Here is a 16,150-nt window from a genome sequence, read left to right as displayed (position 1 = left end):
AATGTATTGATACAAGCTACAACATAGATGAACTTTAAAAACATGCTAAGTGAAAAGCCAGTCACAAAAGACCACATATTGTATGATTTCATTTGTATGAAATGTCCAGGGTAGGTAAATCTATTCAGTTAGAAGAGTGATTAGTGGTTCCCTAGGGCTGGGGTATATGGAGGCTGGAGGGTTATCTTTTGGGGTGATGAAAATGGTCTAAAATTGATTGTGGTGATGGATGCACAACTCTGTGAACATTCAAAAAGCCACTGAATTGAACACTGTAAATGGGTGAACTGTATAGTATGTTAACTATATCTCAATACAGCTGTTTACATAAACAAGGAGAAGGAAAGGTACAAGTAAGCTATGGAGCCTCTGTCTTCTAGTCCCAAATATTCTTCCAGTCTGCCACCTGAAGTTGCTGTTTGAGGTCTGGAGAAGAATTTCTTTGGTGTTTTCTCTCTCTCCTCTGCATTATGTCTGAATTTCAAATACATTTAGTGTACTTAACACAATGTTCTCCCCTATTAGACCACGAGCTCCTAGAAGGCCGAAATGTCTCATAAATCTTTATCTCCAGAGAGCCTTGCACAGCCTGGCTTAAGTTTTCAAAATTTTTATTTTAAGGTTAAAGTTTTTTGCTTTCCGCCTGGGGAAACCTGCCTATGTTTGCTGTTGCAGTGGATGCAGCAGCTGAGGCAGAGGCCGCATCACCTCCTCTTCCCTCCTCCTCCTCACCACCTCGACTCATCAGAGGAGGAACAAACGACAACTTGGCAGAACATTTCTGGGAGGCTGCCAACACTTCTACTTGGACATCTTCTGGAACAGGCAACAAATTTTATGAGATTATGAGATAAATAGGATTCCTTTTACACTCACAACCCATAAATCCATAAAGCAAAACAATGACGACATAAAAAAAGAGTGTAAAATAAAAGCAAAAAAAAAAGCTGAAGTACGGATTTAAATACAATCTCAAGTCAACAAGACGAATTTCAAAAGCACTCATAAAAAGAAACATAAATGATATAAAATAAAATAAAAAACATATTTAACTTTTTATAACTTCCACTTAAAAGTCTATAATGAATTAAATCATCCATTCTCCTTTTTCCTTAATAATTCTCCAAAGCCCCAAAGCTAAACCTACACGGAGTGAATTCACTGTGAGGTGACAACACTCAATTTAGACCTTCCCTTCCCTTAATGACAGTTTGGACATAAGGGACTACAGGCTCCTGGTAACAAGCAGAATGATCACAAAAGAAGAAATGCTGCCCTGGACTCAATGAAGTGGTGACACAATTGAACTGTTCTCACTAGGAACAAATAATGCTGCCAGAAATTTGGGTACAAATTGTACATTCTATCTCTCTCTCATGCTCAGGTAAACATGGAAAGTTACTTAAAAAAACAAGCTAACTATTTAATAAGATCATAAAAATATCCTTCAAACGCTAAAATATTTAGCCTAAGAAAATAATCCAAAAGAAAGGAAAAACTTTACATATGCAATTACTTCTTAGACTATTAATTATAAAGAGAAAAATGGGAAGTAACTTAAAAGCCCAATCAAAAATGAATTATTTGATTATTTATGATATTTTAACTCCATGGAAAGTAATTAAAATTAAAATATTAATATTAAATAATGTTAATATACATTAAAATATGCAGCAATGTCAAAAATCTTTCTAACAAAATGCAAGGTGAATAGAGAAGATGGAAACTGTAAAATCTCTACGTGTAAAGAAAATACAATAAGGGCCAGCCCTGCAGCCTAATGGTTAAGTTCAGTGTACTCCACTTCAGAGGCACAGGTTCAGTTCCAGGGTGCAGACGTACACCACTCATTCGTGGCCATGTTGTGGAGACAACCCACATATAAAATAGAGGAAGATTGGCAAGGATGTTAGCTCAGGGCGAATCTCCCTTAGGAAGAAAAAAAAAAAGAAAATACAATGGAAAGGGACATGGAAAAATGAAAACACTTTTGTGAGAAGTTGATGAGGGATACTATTTTTTTTTTCATTATCCAAAGTAAATGTGATGCTATAAAAACCAAATGTCTTTAAAAAGTGGGGTAAAAACATTTCAACACATCTTTAAAATATAAAAATATATATATAATCAGAAAAAACACTCAAAGTTAATTTATTTTATGTTTAATTTATAAAACATCTTTTTCATTAGGACATTTATGCAAAGCCTAAATAACATAAAATCTTATACATTAACCTATGACAAAACAAATGGACAAGTACGGGAAAAGAGTACAAATATCACACTCGCAAAAAGACTTCTACGATAATGTCACACCATAACAAGGTCAACTGAACACAAACATGATGAGCAAAAACACAAAGTGATAGTATGTGAATTATATCTCAATAAAGCCATATTTTTAAAAAAGAAATCGTGATTAAGACGTAGACTTTGAATTCAGACAGACCTGGGTTTGAATCCTGGCTCTCCCACATTTGAGTTATATGGCCTTGGGCAATCACTTAACCTCTGTTAGCCTCCCAGAATAGTACCCATCACACAGAGGGCCATTTTCAGTAAGACTAAATGAGAAAATAGATTTAATGATTGTTGTGTATAGTATGTACTATACAGAGAAAGCACTCAGTAAATCAATAGATGCTTACTACTACTATTACTAAAACATCTCTAATAGCTTTCCAGCTGAAAGGATTCTGACAATTTCATATAAAAACAAAGAAAATGCTATATGTAGACAAAGTAACAAAGTGGAATATATGTGTTTTCATCTGACATTTCATATGGTTTCACAAGCTCGCTTTGTAGAAAAGGTCCATTTTAAGAAGCTCATGATTTCCTAGTATCTTTTATTTAGGAGGACAAAATTGTTTTACTAATCATTCCTCTAGGAACAAAATTTAACTTGGCTGACAAGGGAAGTTAAAAGCAAGGAAGAAGAGACTACTCAAAGGATTTGATTAGACATTTCTCCAAAAAGATATATAAGGGGCCAAGAAACACAGAAAAAGATGTTTGATATCATTAGTCATCAGGGAAATGAAAATCAAAGCCTTATGAGACACCACATCACACTCACTAGGAAGGCTACAGTTGACAAAAAAAAAAAAAAAAAAAAGCAGATAAGAAGAAGAGTTGCTGAGGATGGGGAGAAATTAGAACCTTCATACACTTCTGCTTGGAATGTAAATGGCACAGCCACTTTGGAAAACAGTTCTGGCAGTTTCTTAAATGGTTAAACACAGAGTAACCACTTGACTCAGCAATTCCACTCCTAGGTGTGCAGCTCTCAAAAATAAAAACATACGTCCATGCAAAAGCCTGTACACAAATGTTCATAGCAGCATTATTCATAATACCCCAAAAGTGGGAAATCCAAATGTCCTTCAACTGATGAGTGGGTAAAATGTAGGATAACTGTACAGAATATTATTCAACCATAAAAAGAAATGAAGTATTGATACAAGCTACAACATTGATGAACCCTGAAAATATGTTAAATGAAAGAAGCCAGTCACAAAAAACAATATATTATATGATTCCATTTATATGAAATGCTTGAATAGTCAAATCCAGACACAGAAAGTAGATTAGTGGTTGCCTAGGGGTAGGGGGAATGTGGGAGTTTAGGGGGTGACAGCTAAAAGGGTACAAGTTTTTTGGGTGAGGTGATGAAAATGTTTCCAAAATTGATCATAGTGATGGCTGCGTAACTCTGTAAATATACTAAAAACCACCAAATTGTACACATTAAATAGAGGCAATGAATGGTATGTGAATTACATCTTAATAAAACATTTTTTTAGAAGAGAGAGAATACAGTCTCCAGATCCAAGGGTTCCACATCCGGGGATTAAACCAACCACAGATCGAGAGGCCTACAATGGCTGAGTCTGTACTGAACACGTACAGACTTTTTTTCTTGTCATTATTCCCTAAACAATACAGTATAACAACTACTGACATAGCATTTACATGGTATTAAGTATTATAATTAATCTAGAGACGATTTAGAGCATTCAGGAGGATGTGCAAATATGCCATTTTATATAATGGATTTGAGCATCCTCTGATGTTGGTAGCCGCAGAGGTGGAGTGGGGGAGGGGGTGGGGGTGCCTAGAACCAACCCCAATGGATACCACCAAGGGATGGCTGTATTGCTTCTCAGAGACATAACTTTGTATCAAGTCAAAAAGAAGTGAGAAAACTAAGGCGAATTGGGAGGAGGAAAGCGTCGGAATAACAAAAGAGCATTAGACTTGGAGAGAGTCTTGGGTCTGCTTTCCTTCTCTTTCACTTATGAACCATGTGACCTTGAGAATGTTACTTAAACTATCAGAGCCTCTGTTTCTTCAGCAGAACATGAACCGCCATAACATAAAGTGTCCAAATTCACACTAGGTGCCTGAGAAATATTAGCTGTAATTTTTAAAAAGCAGTTTAACCTAAAGAGAAATTTGTGAAGTCCCAAATCAATATACCAACGGCCTTAAGGAAAATTGAGTACAGTCAACCAAGATTCCTAGAACTTCTCTCTCCATTTTTTGTTTAGTAAAGCAGCACCAAAGAAACCCATATTGAAAACACAATCTTCACCTTGACAGAGGTGGCATTTAGAAGGAAACCGTCTTCTCAATCTCTCACTGTAGACCATGATAAATGATTAAGCAGCAGTAATTGCAGACTTAATCTGACCCTACCAAGGACACAGGAATTTCATGACTGTGACTTTCAAAGCTGAATGGTCCATTTGCCAACCATAAGAAAAAGAGCCCCAATTATTATACAAAGGCAAGGAGGGGAAAGCCCAGCAAAATCCAATTTTGGACAGTTTTCCAACTGAGGTATTTTCTTAAAGATGGGGTTATTCAATTTACTCTCTTATCCATATTGATTTTAAAAATTTCATTGTTTTAGGTTGTCTTTCTATGTTCTTAACTATATTTGATAGTCAAGGATCTAAAGAGCAATGGATACACAAATCACTACCAAATGCTGCTGGGAAATAGATTTATAACTATGCTGAATATTTTCATTCTTGAAACTCTTGGCAGCCATGAGTGCTTCACACATGATATCAATTAGAAGACAGAATAAACGGCCTCATGGAATGCATGCTGGCTTCTGTGGATAGCATGCCAAGAAAAAAACAAAAGATTAGCCTAAAATTAGTAAATGTGGCCTGGCAAGGGCCACCAAACTGAGTATATTTTACAACTTTAACACACATCTCCAGACATAACAGCAGCAGCTTCACAAACAATGAACACAGACACACACACACAAAGCTTGGAAAGGCTTAAACTAAACAGAAAAATATATCATTGCCATCAAGGCTCATCAAAGGGGAATAGATTATTTCTACGTATTTAAATGAACATAAAGCTATTCATTACCAAACATAAAAAATAATCTTTTTATTGCGAAAATTAATCATGATGCAGTCAGTTTCAACAAATTCCACAACTCAGAAAACTTGTAATATCTATAAGGACAACATGGTAAATAACACTATTCACCTCTCTTAGGCGTCAATAAAATAGTAGGTTTATCCTCTAGACAAGAATGAGAGATGAAAAAAAAGAATGAGGAAATAAGTATTCTTTATAATGAAATGAAGTTAACTGATTGCTGGTATGGCTTTATGATTTATTAAAGCCCATCTTATTACAAAAAGGATTTAAAGGGACTAGCATCTATTTGTTAGACAACAGACTGAATTCTTATTTCATTTGCAACAATCAGTTGAAGTTTCTTAAAAGCGAATTTTGATAAAAATATATGGGATTTGGATTTCAAAACATTAAAAGAGAAAGAGGATGGGGGGGAGTGAAACCAAGCAAAGGAAGGAGTATTAAGGTAACAAAATAAGACATAGGTTTTATTAAATAAAATACCTAGACATGATGCCTCAACTCCTCTATAGGACAATGGAATGTGAGAGGGAAGGTAGTTGCTATAGGCTGAACATTTGTATCCCTTCCAAAATTCATATGTTGAAATTTTAATCCCCAAAGTGATGGTATAGGAGATAGGGTCTTTGGGAGGTGATGAGGTCGTGAGGGCAGAGCCTTCATGATTGGGATTAGTGCCCATATAAAGAGACTCCAGAGAGCTATCCTGCCCCTTCTGCCACATGAGATTAGAGTGAGAAGACAGCTCTCTATCAGGCGGATGGCTGTCGCTGAAGCAGGAAGTAGGCCCTCACCAGAGACCAAATATGCCAGTGCCTTGATCTTGGACTTCCCAGCCTCTAGAACTGTGAGAAATAAATGTTTTTTGTCAATAAGCCACCTAGTTTATGTTATTTTTGTTATAGCAGCCCGAATGGATTCAGACAGTAATTCAGTAAAACAGGCTCAAAATTATCTTTATGGGTAGTGGTTTGGAGTGGGGGAATAGATTTGGAGCTAAATGTTCAACAATCCTAAATGGTCTCCTTTAAGTTTAGAAAGAAGCCCCAAGAGCTTCAGCAGTGAAAGAATAGGATACATTTGGAGGAAAAGATTGTCACTATCATTTATTATGTGAGTTTTAGGGGAAAGATAAAAAAACTATTTACAACATCCTTGATGGCACTGACTATATCCAACTGTGCACCACTTTTTCAGGAGCAAGTGCAAACATTTAAATAGCACCTATGTGGGCAGACCCTATATTAGGTCTTTTTTGTGTGTAATCTCACTTTATCCTCACTTGAAGAAATAGATGCTCAGAGAGGTTAAATAAATTAATCAAAGGACACACAGCTAATAACTGGTATATATCTGCTACGATCCCACAATTGCCTAAAAACAAAGATGCTTTCTATCACATCAGGCAGCATTTTTCATATCCCCAGTACTAACTACAATTAATCATACTATCTTAGAGAAATGGAATGAGAAAAATTAACACCACACACTGGGCATTTCTTACGAGTTAATAAGCATCTATACACAATAGAACCTTACAGTAACAGCAGAGGATGGGTGGAACACAATGGAATTATAGATACAATAAGATAAAATTACTATTTGTTAGGTGGGAAAAAGTTAATTTCAGAAATGAGTGGATTTCTGTTTGGAAAAAACAATAAAAAGGAAATGCTCCAAAATGGTAACAGTGGTCACTTTTTGGAGGTGAAAGTATAGAATTCTTTCTTCTCTCAAAGCTTCCGTTAAAAATTCATTTAAAAATAAGGTTTAGAATTATGTACTATGAAAGTAATATAATTACTAAACTGACACTTCCCAATTCCAGAAGACTAATTGAAGCAATAAAAAGCAAAGATCCTTGGTTATGTGTAGTATTCCCCTGCTGTAACGGTCTGCTGCCAGGAAACCCTAACAACTTTGCCAGCTACTGGGCATGTGGGCTGAAAGCACTGCCCTTAATACACATTGGCTCCTGAACAGTAATGATGCTTAGTGTCTGCTAAAATAGTGTTTACCAAAAAAAATTAGTTTATTTTCATACCAAGATCCTGAGTAAATATCTAATTCCTCCTGAGGTCTATTTTCCTCACGTATAAAATGCTGTTATAATCCCTATACTGCAGTTATAGAGGAACATAAATGAAAAGTACTTGGCATAGAGACATTAGCATATAAACATTAAAAATGGTCATTGCTTGTATTATTATATCATTATATTCATATCATCATGTTACTTAGTCTCTCATTCACTAAAAACCTACAATCGTATAGGTATGTTCACTGTGACAAAAACCTTGGTTAGGTCAGTGAAGGATCTTTGACGTTATTACCTCATTTCTCCAAACCAGTAAAGATTCTCTCTGCTGTGTTGTAATTTGAAGAGCAATCTAAAGTTCAGAAAATGATTTAGAGGCTCAGTTCTAACATTGATCCATCCTACCCAATCTGATCACTAGGAAAGAAAGGATCCTTTGCCAATCTTCAAGCCAACAATAATTTTTGCTGGTTATAAAACTGCCACTGGCCCACGCCAATTTCCTCACCTCATCAACTTCTAAGCCTCTCTAATCACAAAACTAAGAAGGAAATAACACTCAAGAGCTCACCTATAAGCATGACTTTCCCTTCCATATTAACAAAAATAAATAAGAACAAGGAAAAACCCAAAGTCTGGTTCTCTTTAGTCTCTGGAGAATGTCTATATGACCAGATAGTTTTAAGACTTCCCTCTAGGAAGAATTTGTAAAGTAGAAGGTCTTACTTCACTCTTCCAAACAAAAAATCTCTGGGAATGAATATTCTAAATTTCAGTTACTTGAATCTAATCTTACATCCTTGTAACTACTATGCCTTGTAAAATATTTTCTTCAAAATTATCCAAAACAATTTTCCAGAGCTTACCTCAGCTTGGCAGAGGGAATGAAGACCCTGTAACACCAAGGCTGCAGGAGTGGCTTGATCAGGCTTGGTGCATTCATTCAACACCTGTGAAATGGCGGCCAACATATCTGCGCCATGCTGATATGGCCTACAGGAAACAACAGTTTAGAAACAAGATTAAAGCCAAAGAGCTGAATTACCACTCCCAGGTCTTTTGCCCAAACAAAAAGCATTAATGCTTTTCTTCACCCTTGTGCTGACTAGATGTTGACCCACAAATACTAACATCATACATTTTTCTTCAAAGATTTGCATCGTCATCATTTCTGCCATAACTTAAGGCTTATTTTTGATATAGAAATATTATCCAAAAAAGAAGGCACTTGTTAACAAATTTTATTCTCCCTTACAGTAGTGATACTAACTAAGGTGGTCACACCTATCACAATTATGATGCCGATGATAAAAAGAATAATAGGAATTATAACTGACTGAACACCTACCTCATGCCAGGCACTGTGCTGGACTCACTCACTCTTCCGCCTTCCCTTGCTCTCCTCTTTATTCTGCATTTGTTGTGCTATCCCCAGAATGCTTTTAACATCATAAAGAAATGCTCAGGTCCATTCCCTGCATTCCTTGTAATCCTTCAGTGACATAATACTTTTCTCTAATTAACAAAATATCAATTGATGAAATTGCCTGGCTGGATTCTATTGTTTTACTGTCTGGCAAACAGAAATCACTTTCCAAAATGAGAAAAATTTGACAGATCTTGAGGTGCTAACTGAGAAGAGCACTGAATAAGTTATCAACAGACTCTGATCTGGTCTGATAGTTCACCTCTCCTGAGCCTCAGCTTTAAGTATGTCAAATTAAAATGTCAGCTAATAACCCTTCATCTCAAAAATTTTTTCCATGCCAATACCTCAAGAGAATCAAAACTCTCAGGTCTTCGGTTACGTATGTGTAACTTTTAGACTAAGGTCATGTTTGTGTTGTCAAAAGGCTGAAGCTTAGAAAAAAGCCTGAGCCTTAGATACATTCTGATCTGAGATTTTACTTGAAACAGACACTATCCACGTTACCAGCACCTGGGCCAACCCATTCATTGCACAACTTCAGGAAGTACCATTCAGTGTTGTCATTGACATAGGTGAGAATGATGCTCCCAAGAATTCTACACTGCAGGGGCTTGATCAACATATGCAATTGCAGGATTACAACTCTCTTCAAATTTATTTGCTCCCTAAATATGTTTACCTTATCTTATTTAAGAAAAAAAAATATCTGGCAAAGTGGAGCTTTGCTTACTTAACACTAAGCCTTGTCACCTCCAGCCTATTTATCGATCCAGGATCTAGAACAGCAGAATCATCTCCCTAATATCTTCATGTCTTCCTAAACCCTAGAACATACATGGGAACTCAAGATCATATCTTTCCTTGTAATAATTCCTAGTAATTAATTCCATGCAATGAGTCATAAATAAGGCCTTCCCTATTAAAACTGCTCATAAAAATCAGGCATAACACAAGGACAATGTAAGGAAGAACAGTCTGACTACAGTCTACTGCTTAGGTTTCAGGGGTTTATATACAGAAAAACAGAAAGCATAACATCATATGTTTTATTACAATACTAAATTATTACCCAGAAAAGGAAATAAATATCCTATAAACCTAGATATAAATGAGAGGAAAAGACACGCTTGCTTCTCAAAGTTATTGTCCAATATTATGAAGTTTTACAATCAGAAAATTTGAATTGAAAATTTATTTATTCTTCCTGAAATATCCTCTATGTTTCCTAGCTTCCGGCTTACAATAAAAAAATTAAATGCAAAATAATATATCACGATATACCTTCCCAAGGGTTAAGCACATCTTACCTCTGCTTACATATATCTCTGATCGACGCTGCTTTAGCGATCAGTTTCTCCCATTGGACTTCCTTGCCCACAGACAGAGAGGGCACATCGGACATGGCCATGAAACGCTGCAGTTCAGGATAGACACGATCCTAGAAGAGCAATTTCGCAAAAAAGGTTATTTCCCAACTTCAGTTGAATAATCATTATCTCCTTTTATGCAGCATTTTAACCTCTATATATCGTATTTGCATTGCAAATTACAATGTATTTCTTCCAATCAGCAGAGAAGAATGCTGTTGTGATTGCTGGGGATTTTCTTACAGACCCATGTCCTGTTCATTTCACAAAACAAGAAAAAAGAGGCTAAATCTCACCCGAATTACAAAGGTTCTAATCACTTATAATCATATTTCTATTACTTTTTCCACATAAATGGAAAAATAAATTACAGAATTAAGAAAATAAGTTTATTTTCTATTCCCAATTTCTCTCTGACAGTCAATCACAACTGACTGCAATACAAATCAAAAGCATCATGCTAAATCAAAACTCCCCACAATCACTGATGCCACTCACTAATAAGACTCTATCAAAGCATTGTCACACATAATGGCAAAATTCGTTTCCTTCAGTGAAAGGAATATGTTTAATACTCACACAAGTGTATATCTGAGCTTACCTGCTTTTCCCACAAAGATGTCAACAAGCGCAAAGTGACAGCTCTTAGTTGTGGAGTGGTTCCAAGAAGCTGGATTACTCGTAGAATTTGTCCAATGCACACCTAGAAAATATTGAAGAAATTTTGGTTCCATAAATGTAAATGAATAATCCCAAGGTTACCAAAAGAATTTTAAAATCACTTATTATAAAATAAAGACAGAAATGAAGCTTACTACAGTCTTACCCATCTTCTCAGAGGTTGGGGAAAGTTTTGGGAGGGAATAGCTAGCAATCCTGGGGACATAAAGACCTAATCTCAGACAACGCCCAAAGGGAAATTTGGCTATTAAATGATTTAAAAGAATTAATTCTTAAATATTGTAATAAATACTTTTGGCCCAAAAAGGGAAGTAGTGATCATGGCAAACTTGAGAACTTAAAATTTCATATAATACCAAACAACGTGTATTAGTCACGCCTCACTTTCATTTTGCCCCCAACTAAACTGGTTAATATACAAACCTTGTGAACACCCAGTGTAGGTAAAGTATACAAGATATTATTATATAACACAGGTTCGAGCGGTCTTCCCAATTTGAACATCAAAACTGGAATCAGATTTGGTACCTAAAATGAATTTAAAGAACATATTAATTATGCCTTCTAAAAGAAATCAATCTATAAAGCAATCATTATTTCATTTTTCTTCAAAGGAATAATATGAATATATATGAATCAGAAGACTGAAAAAATGTCAGCTGGCCATTTGTTACTCATAGTAATCTCATAGTAACACTAATATTCTATTTCTTCTATAATTAGCTGCCAAACACCAATCAAAAAAAATGCTTTTCTTAAACAACTATGACATTCACTCTCAGTAATACAAAAGTAGTTAAGATACATCCTGCCCCAAAGAAGTTTATAGTTCCAAAGAGCAGATACCACTTAGGATATATAAACAATAACTCCACATGGTGAAATATTCAATTACGTTATTCCAATATGAAATAATTAAAATCAGTTGTACTATAAGGGAGGTTAATGGACAAAAATTTCCCTCCAATCCCCATTTCAATCCCTATGCATAACACAATAAAATGCGAAGAGCAATTCATTTGTGGATCAAAAGACTTCATATTGTTGAGATGATAATATTTCCCAAATCAATCTACAGATTCAACACAATCCCTATCAAAATCCTAGCTGGCTTCTTGGCCTAAATTGAGGAACTGACCCTAAAATTGATATGGAAAAGCAAGGAACCCCAAATAGAATGAAATAGAACTCAGTGTCCCGAAATAAATCTTTATATTTATATTCAATAGATTTTTGACAAATATATCAGGAAAATACAGTGGGGACAAAAGAAACTCTTTTAAAAATAGTGCTGGATATCCACTGCAAAAGGATGAATTTGGACTCCTTCCTCATAACACATGCAAAAATTAACTCAAAATACATTTTAGACCTAAATGTAAGAGCTAAAAGTATAAAAACTCCTAAGGAAAATATAGGAGTAAAGCTTTGTGACCTTGCATTAGACAAAACATTCTTAGATATGACATCAGAAGAAAAAATAGATTTTGTCAAATTAAAAATATTTGTCCTTCAAAGGACACTATACTAAAGAAAATGAAAAGACAACCCCATAGAATGGGAGAAAATATTTACAAATCACGTATCTAATAAGAGACTTGTATCCAGAATATATAAAGAATTCTGACAACTCAATAATAAAGGGACAAATAACCCAATTTAAAAGAGCAAAGGATCTGAATAGATAGTTCTCCAAAGAAGATTTTAAAAAAGGCCAATAAAGACAGGAAAAGATGCTCAATCATCATAAGCCATGACATAAATGCAAATCAAAACCAGAATGATATACCACTTCACACCTAATAGGAGGGCTATCATCAAAAAGGAAGATAATACCAAGTGTTGATGAGGATGTGGAGAAATTGGGACCCTCATACATTGCTGGTGGTAAATGTAAAATGGTGCAGCCCCTTTGGAAAAGAGTCTGGCAGTTTCCCAAATAGTTAAACAGAATTACCATATGATCTAGCAATTCTACTCCTAGGTATTTACCCAAGAGAAATGAAAACATATATCCACACAAAAAACTTGTACATGAATGTTCATAGCAGCATAACTCATAATAGCCAAAGAGTGGCTGCTAGCCATAGTAGCCAAAGGCAAATGTCCATCAACCGATGAATAGATAAATACAATGTAGTACAGCCATAAAATGGAATGTTATTCAGCCATAAAATGGAAAAGGAATCAACATGGATGAACCTTGAAAACATTATACAAAATGAAAGAAGCGAGTCAAGAAAACCACATATTATTCCATTTACATGAAATGTCCAGAATAGGCAAATCTATAGAGACAGAAAGTAATTGCTTAGGATTGAGGAGGTGTAGGGGAAAATGGAGAGTGATTTCTAATGGGTACAAGGTTTCTTTTTGGGGTGATGAATATGTTCTCACGTTATTTGTAATTATGTTTGGACAACTCTGAATATACCAAAAGTCACTGAATTGTATACATTGAATGGATGAATTATGGGCATGTGAATTATATCTTAATAAAGCTATTTAAAAAAAATCAATTCAAAATCATTAAGTAAATAGCTACTATGAGCAAGAAACTTTGCCTGATGGCACAAAATGTAGTGTCAAAAAAATTTTGTTTTCTTTATTGTGCATTTCACAGGTTTGTTGCCCCGAATTTGTTAAATTGCCTCTATCTGCCGCAATCTTAAAAAGCCTTTTCCTTCTAAGCTTAGAAGACATCTACTTTAACTCAATTTCAAGAAGGAAAAAAAATCGTCTTAACCTTACCAACAGAAAGTGACAGTTAAACATTAATTCATTAATGAGCCTGACCATGATATACCAGGGCACCATTTGGAGCTACGCATGTAATGGCTACAGACTCACAACACACAGACAGAATTTATGATGTTTTTAACAAGTGCTGGGGCTCTACTGGAACAGAAGTTTCATCTCCCTCACCTTGAGCAAATGAAGGGAGACAAATTTTTGAATTGGCTTCCCCATTTTAATTGAAAACAAAAGGTTATCTTAGATTGCATTGCACAGTCTCAATGAATTACCCCTTCTGGGAAGATTTCTACCAAGACACTCTGACAGATTCTTAGTTCTGGGAAGGGCAGTCAGTACCTTTAGTGACATTTTATAAAACAGCGTATTTATTGTATGGCTTTTAAACAACTGTTTTAATTACATTGTCAGGAAAGAAATAAAGTACTCTATTTATGCCAAAGAGCACACATCCTTTGTGAGTCTTAGACTTAAAGAAGTATGCAAAGGTATTTATTTTTCTCTAGTGAGTTCAGAAATGAAAAAAGCAAAATAGAAAACTTTTACAGTAAATAATCTTAGACTTAATACAGTTCTTGAGGCTATTATAGCCCAAGTTAAATCCTAAAGTCAATGGAAAAAACAAAATAGGTGTTATTTCATTAGGAAAACACAAATATAGATATATATGTGTGGAAAATATCTTTTGCATAAAATTAAGTATGGATTGTTGTTTTCCTAATGAATAACATATATGTGTATTTATTGACTTACTTGAGATGTAATTATGAGCTCTTGATTCCTCTGCTCTTAAGCCTTCTACTCTCCAGAGGCGGAAAAGAGAATGAACACTCTAACTTTACCTTAAGTTTAAAATATGCTGGTGAAGTGCCCTGTAATTCACTGTCTCAAGACCTTCTGGTTTCATAAAAGCCAATGCTTTCTCTTCCCTCCTTCAGAATTCAAGTGATTGATAAGATTCTTCAGGGGCCCCCCATAAGACTATCAGCAAATTTCTCAGCAGAAATCTTGTAGGCCAGAAAGGGATGCAGGATGATATATTGAAAGTGCTGAAACAAAAACAACCAGCCAACCAAGAACACTATATTCCACAAAACTTTCCTTCAAAATTAAAGGAGAAATAAAGACATTTCCAGATAAACAAAAGCTGAGGGAGCTGATCCATTAGACCCGCTTTACAAGAAATGCTAAAGGAAGTCCTTCAAGTTGAAAAGAAAGGACATCAGACAGCAACACAAAAGTATAAAATACATGAAAGTATAAAGCTTATTGATAAAGGTAAATAAATAGAAAAAATACAGAACACTCTAATACTGTACTGGTAATGCATAAATCACTTTTAATTCTGGTATTGGAGTTAAAAGACACAAGTATAAATAATTATAAAAATATGTTAATACACAGCATAAAAAGATGTAATTTGTGACATGCATAACATAAAGTGTGGGGAGGAATAAAAAAGTAGAACTTTTACATGCGATTGAAGTTATCAGCTTAAAATAGAATGTTGTAACTATAAGATGTTTTCTGTAAGCCCCATGACAACCAAAAAGAAAACACCTATAGAAGACACACAAAAGATACTGAATAAGGAATCCAAGCATGTCACTACAAAAAATCAATGAATTAGAAAGTAAGATAGCAGGGCAAGCCTCGTAGCCAAGCAGTTAAGTTTACACACTCCACTTCAGTGGCCCAGGGTTTGCCAGTTCAGATCCTGGGCATGGACCTACACACTGCTCATCAAGCCATGCTGTGGCAGCATCCCACATAGAACTAGAATGACCTACAACTAGGATATACAACTAGGTACGGGGCTTTGGGGAGAAAAGAAAAGAAAAAAAAGAGGAGGATTGGCAACAGATGTTAGCTCAGAGCCAATCTTCCTCACGAAAAAGTAAATGGAAAGATATCGTATGTTCATAGGTTGGAAGACCTAATATTCTCAAAATACCCATACTAACCAAAGCAATCTACAGATTCAATGCAATCTCTATCAAAATCCCAATGGTATTTTTTTTCCACAATAGAAAATACAATCGTAAAATTCATAAGAAACCACAAAGGACCCTGCATAGCCAAAATAGTCTTGAGAAAGAACAAAGCTGGGTGCCTCACACTTCCTGACTTCAAAACATATTACGGAGCTACAATAAGCAATGCAGTATGATAATGCCACAAGGACAAACATATAGACCGATGGAACAGAATAGAGAGCCCAGAAATAAACCCATGCATATATGGTCAATTAATTTATAACAAAAGAGTCAAGATACACAATGGAAAAAGGATAGTCTTTGCAAAAAACAGTGCTAGGAGAAAGCTGGATATTTGTACTCAAAAGAAGGATATTGGACCCTTATCTTACACCGTATACAAAAATCAACTCGAAATGAATTAAAGACTTAAACACGAGACCTGAAACTATTAAACTCCTAGAAGAAAACACAGGGGGAAAACTTCATA

At 35.3% G+C, this 16,150-nt stretch overlaps 1 protein-coding gene across 3 annotated transcripts in view; it reads right to left on the bottom strand.

Moving 5' to 3' along the window:
• The window catches only part of FOCAD (focadhesin), a 270,438-nt gene that overhangs the window by 131,959 nt on the left and 122,329 nt on the right, over nucleotides 1-16,150 (bottom strand). For all 3 annotated transcript variants that reach the window (XM_046664479.1, XM_046664480.1, XM_046664481.1), the window contains 4 exons: nucleotides 11,354-11,458; nucleotides 10,851-10,952; nucleotides 10,190-10,320; nucleotides 8,320-8,446 (listed from right to left, as the gene is read on the bottom strand). In XM_046664479.1, coding sequence (XP_046520435.1) covers nucleotides 8,320-8,446; nucleotides 10,190-10,320; nucleotides 10,851-10,952; nucleotides 11,354-11,458 — 465 coding nt within the window. The remainder of the gene's footprint in view (nucleotides 1-8,319; nucleotides 8,447-10,189; nucleotides 10,321-10,850; nucleotides 10,953-11,353; nucleotides 11,459-16,150) is intronic.

Source organism: Equus quagga, chromosome 6 (assembly GCF_021613505.1).
Source record: "Equus quagga isolate Etosha38 chromosome 6, UCLA_HA_Equagga_1.0, whole genome shotgun sequence".
Taxonomy (NCBI): domain Eukaryota; kingdom Metazoa; phylum Chordata; class Mammalia; order Perissodactyla; family Equidae; genus Equus; species Equus quagga.
This window is presented reverse-complemented; position numbering and strand designations above follow the sequence as displayed.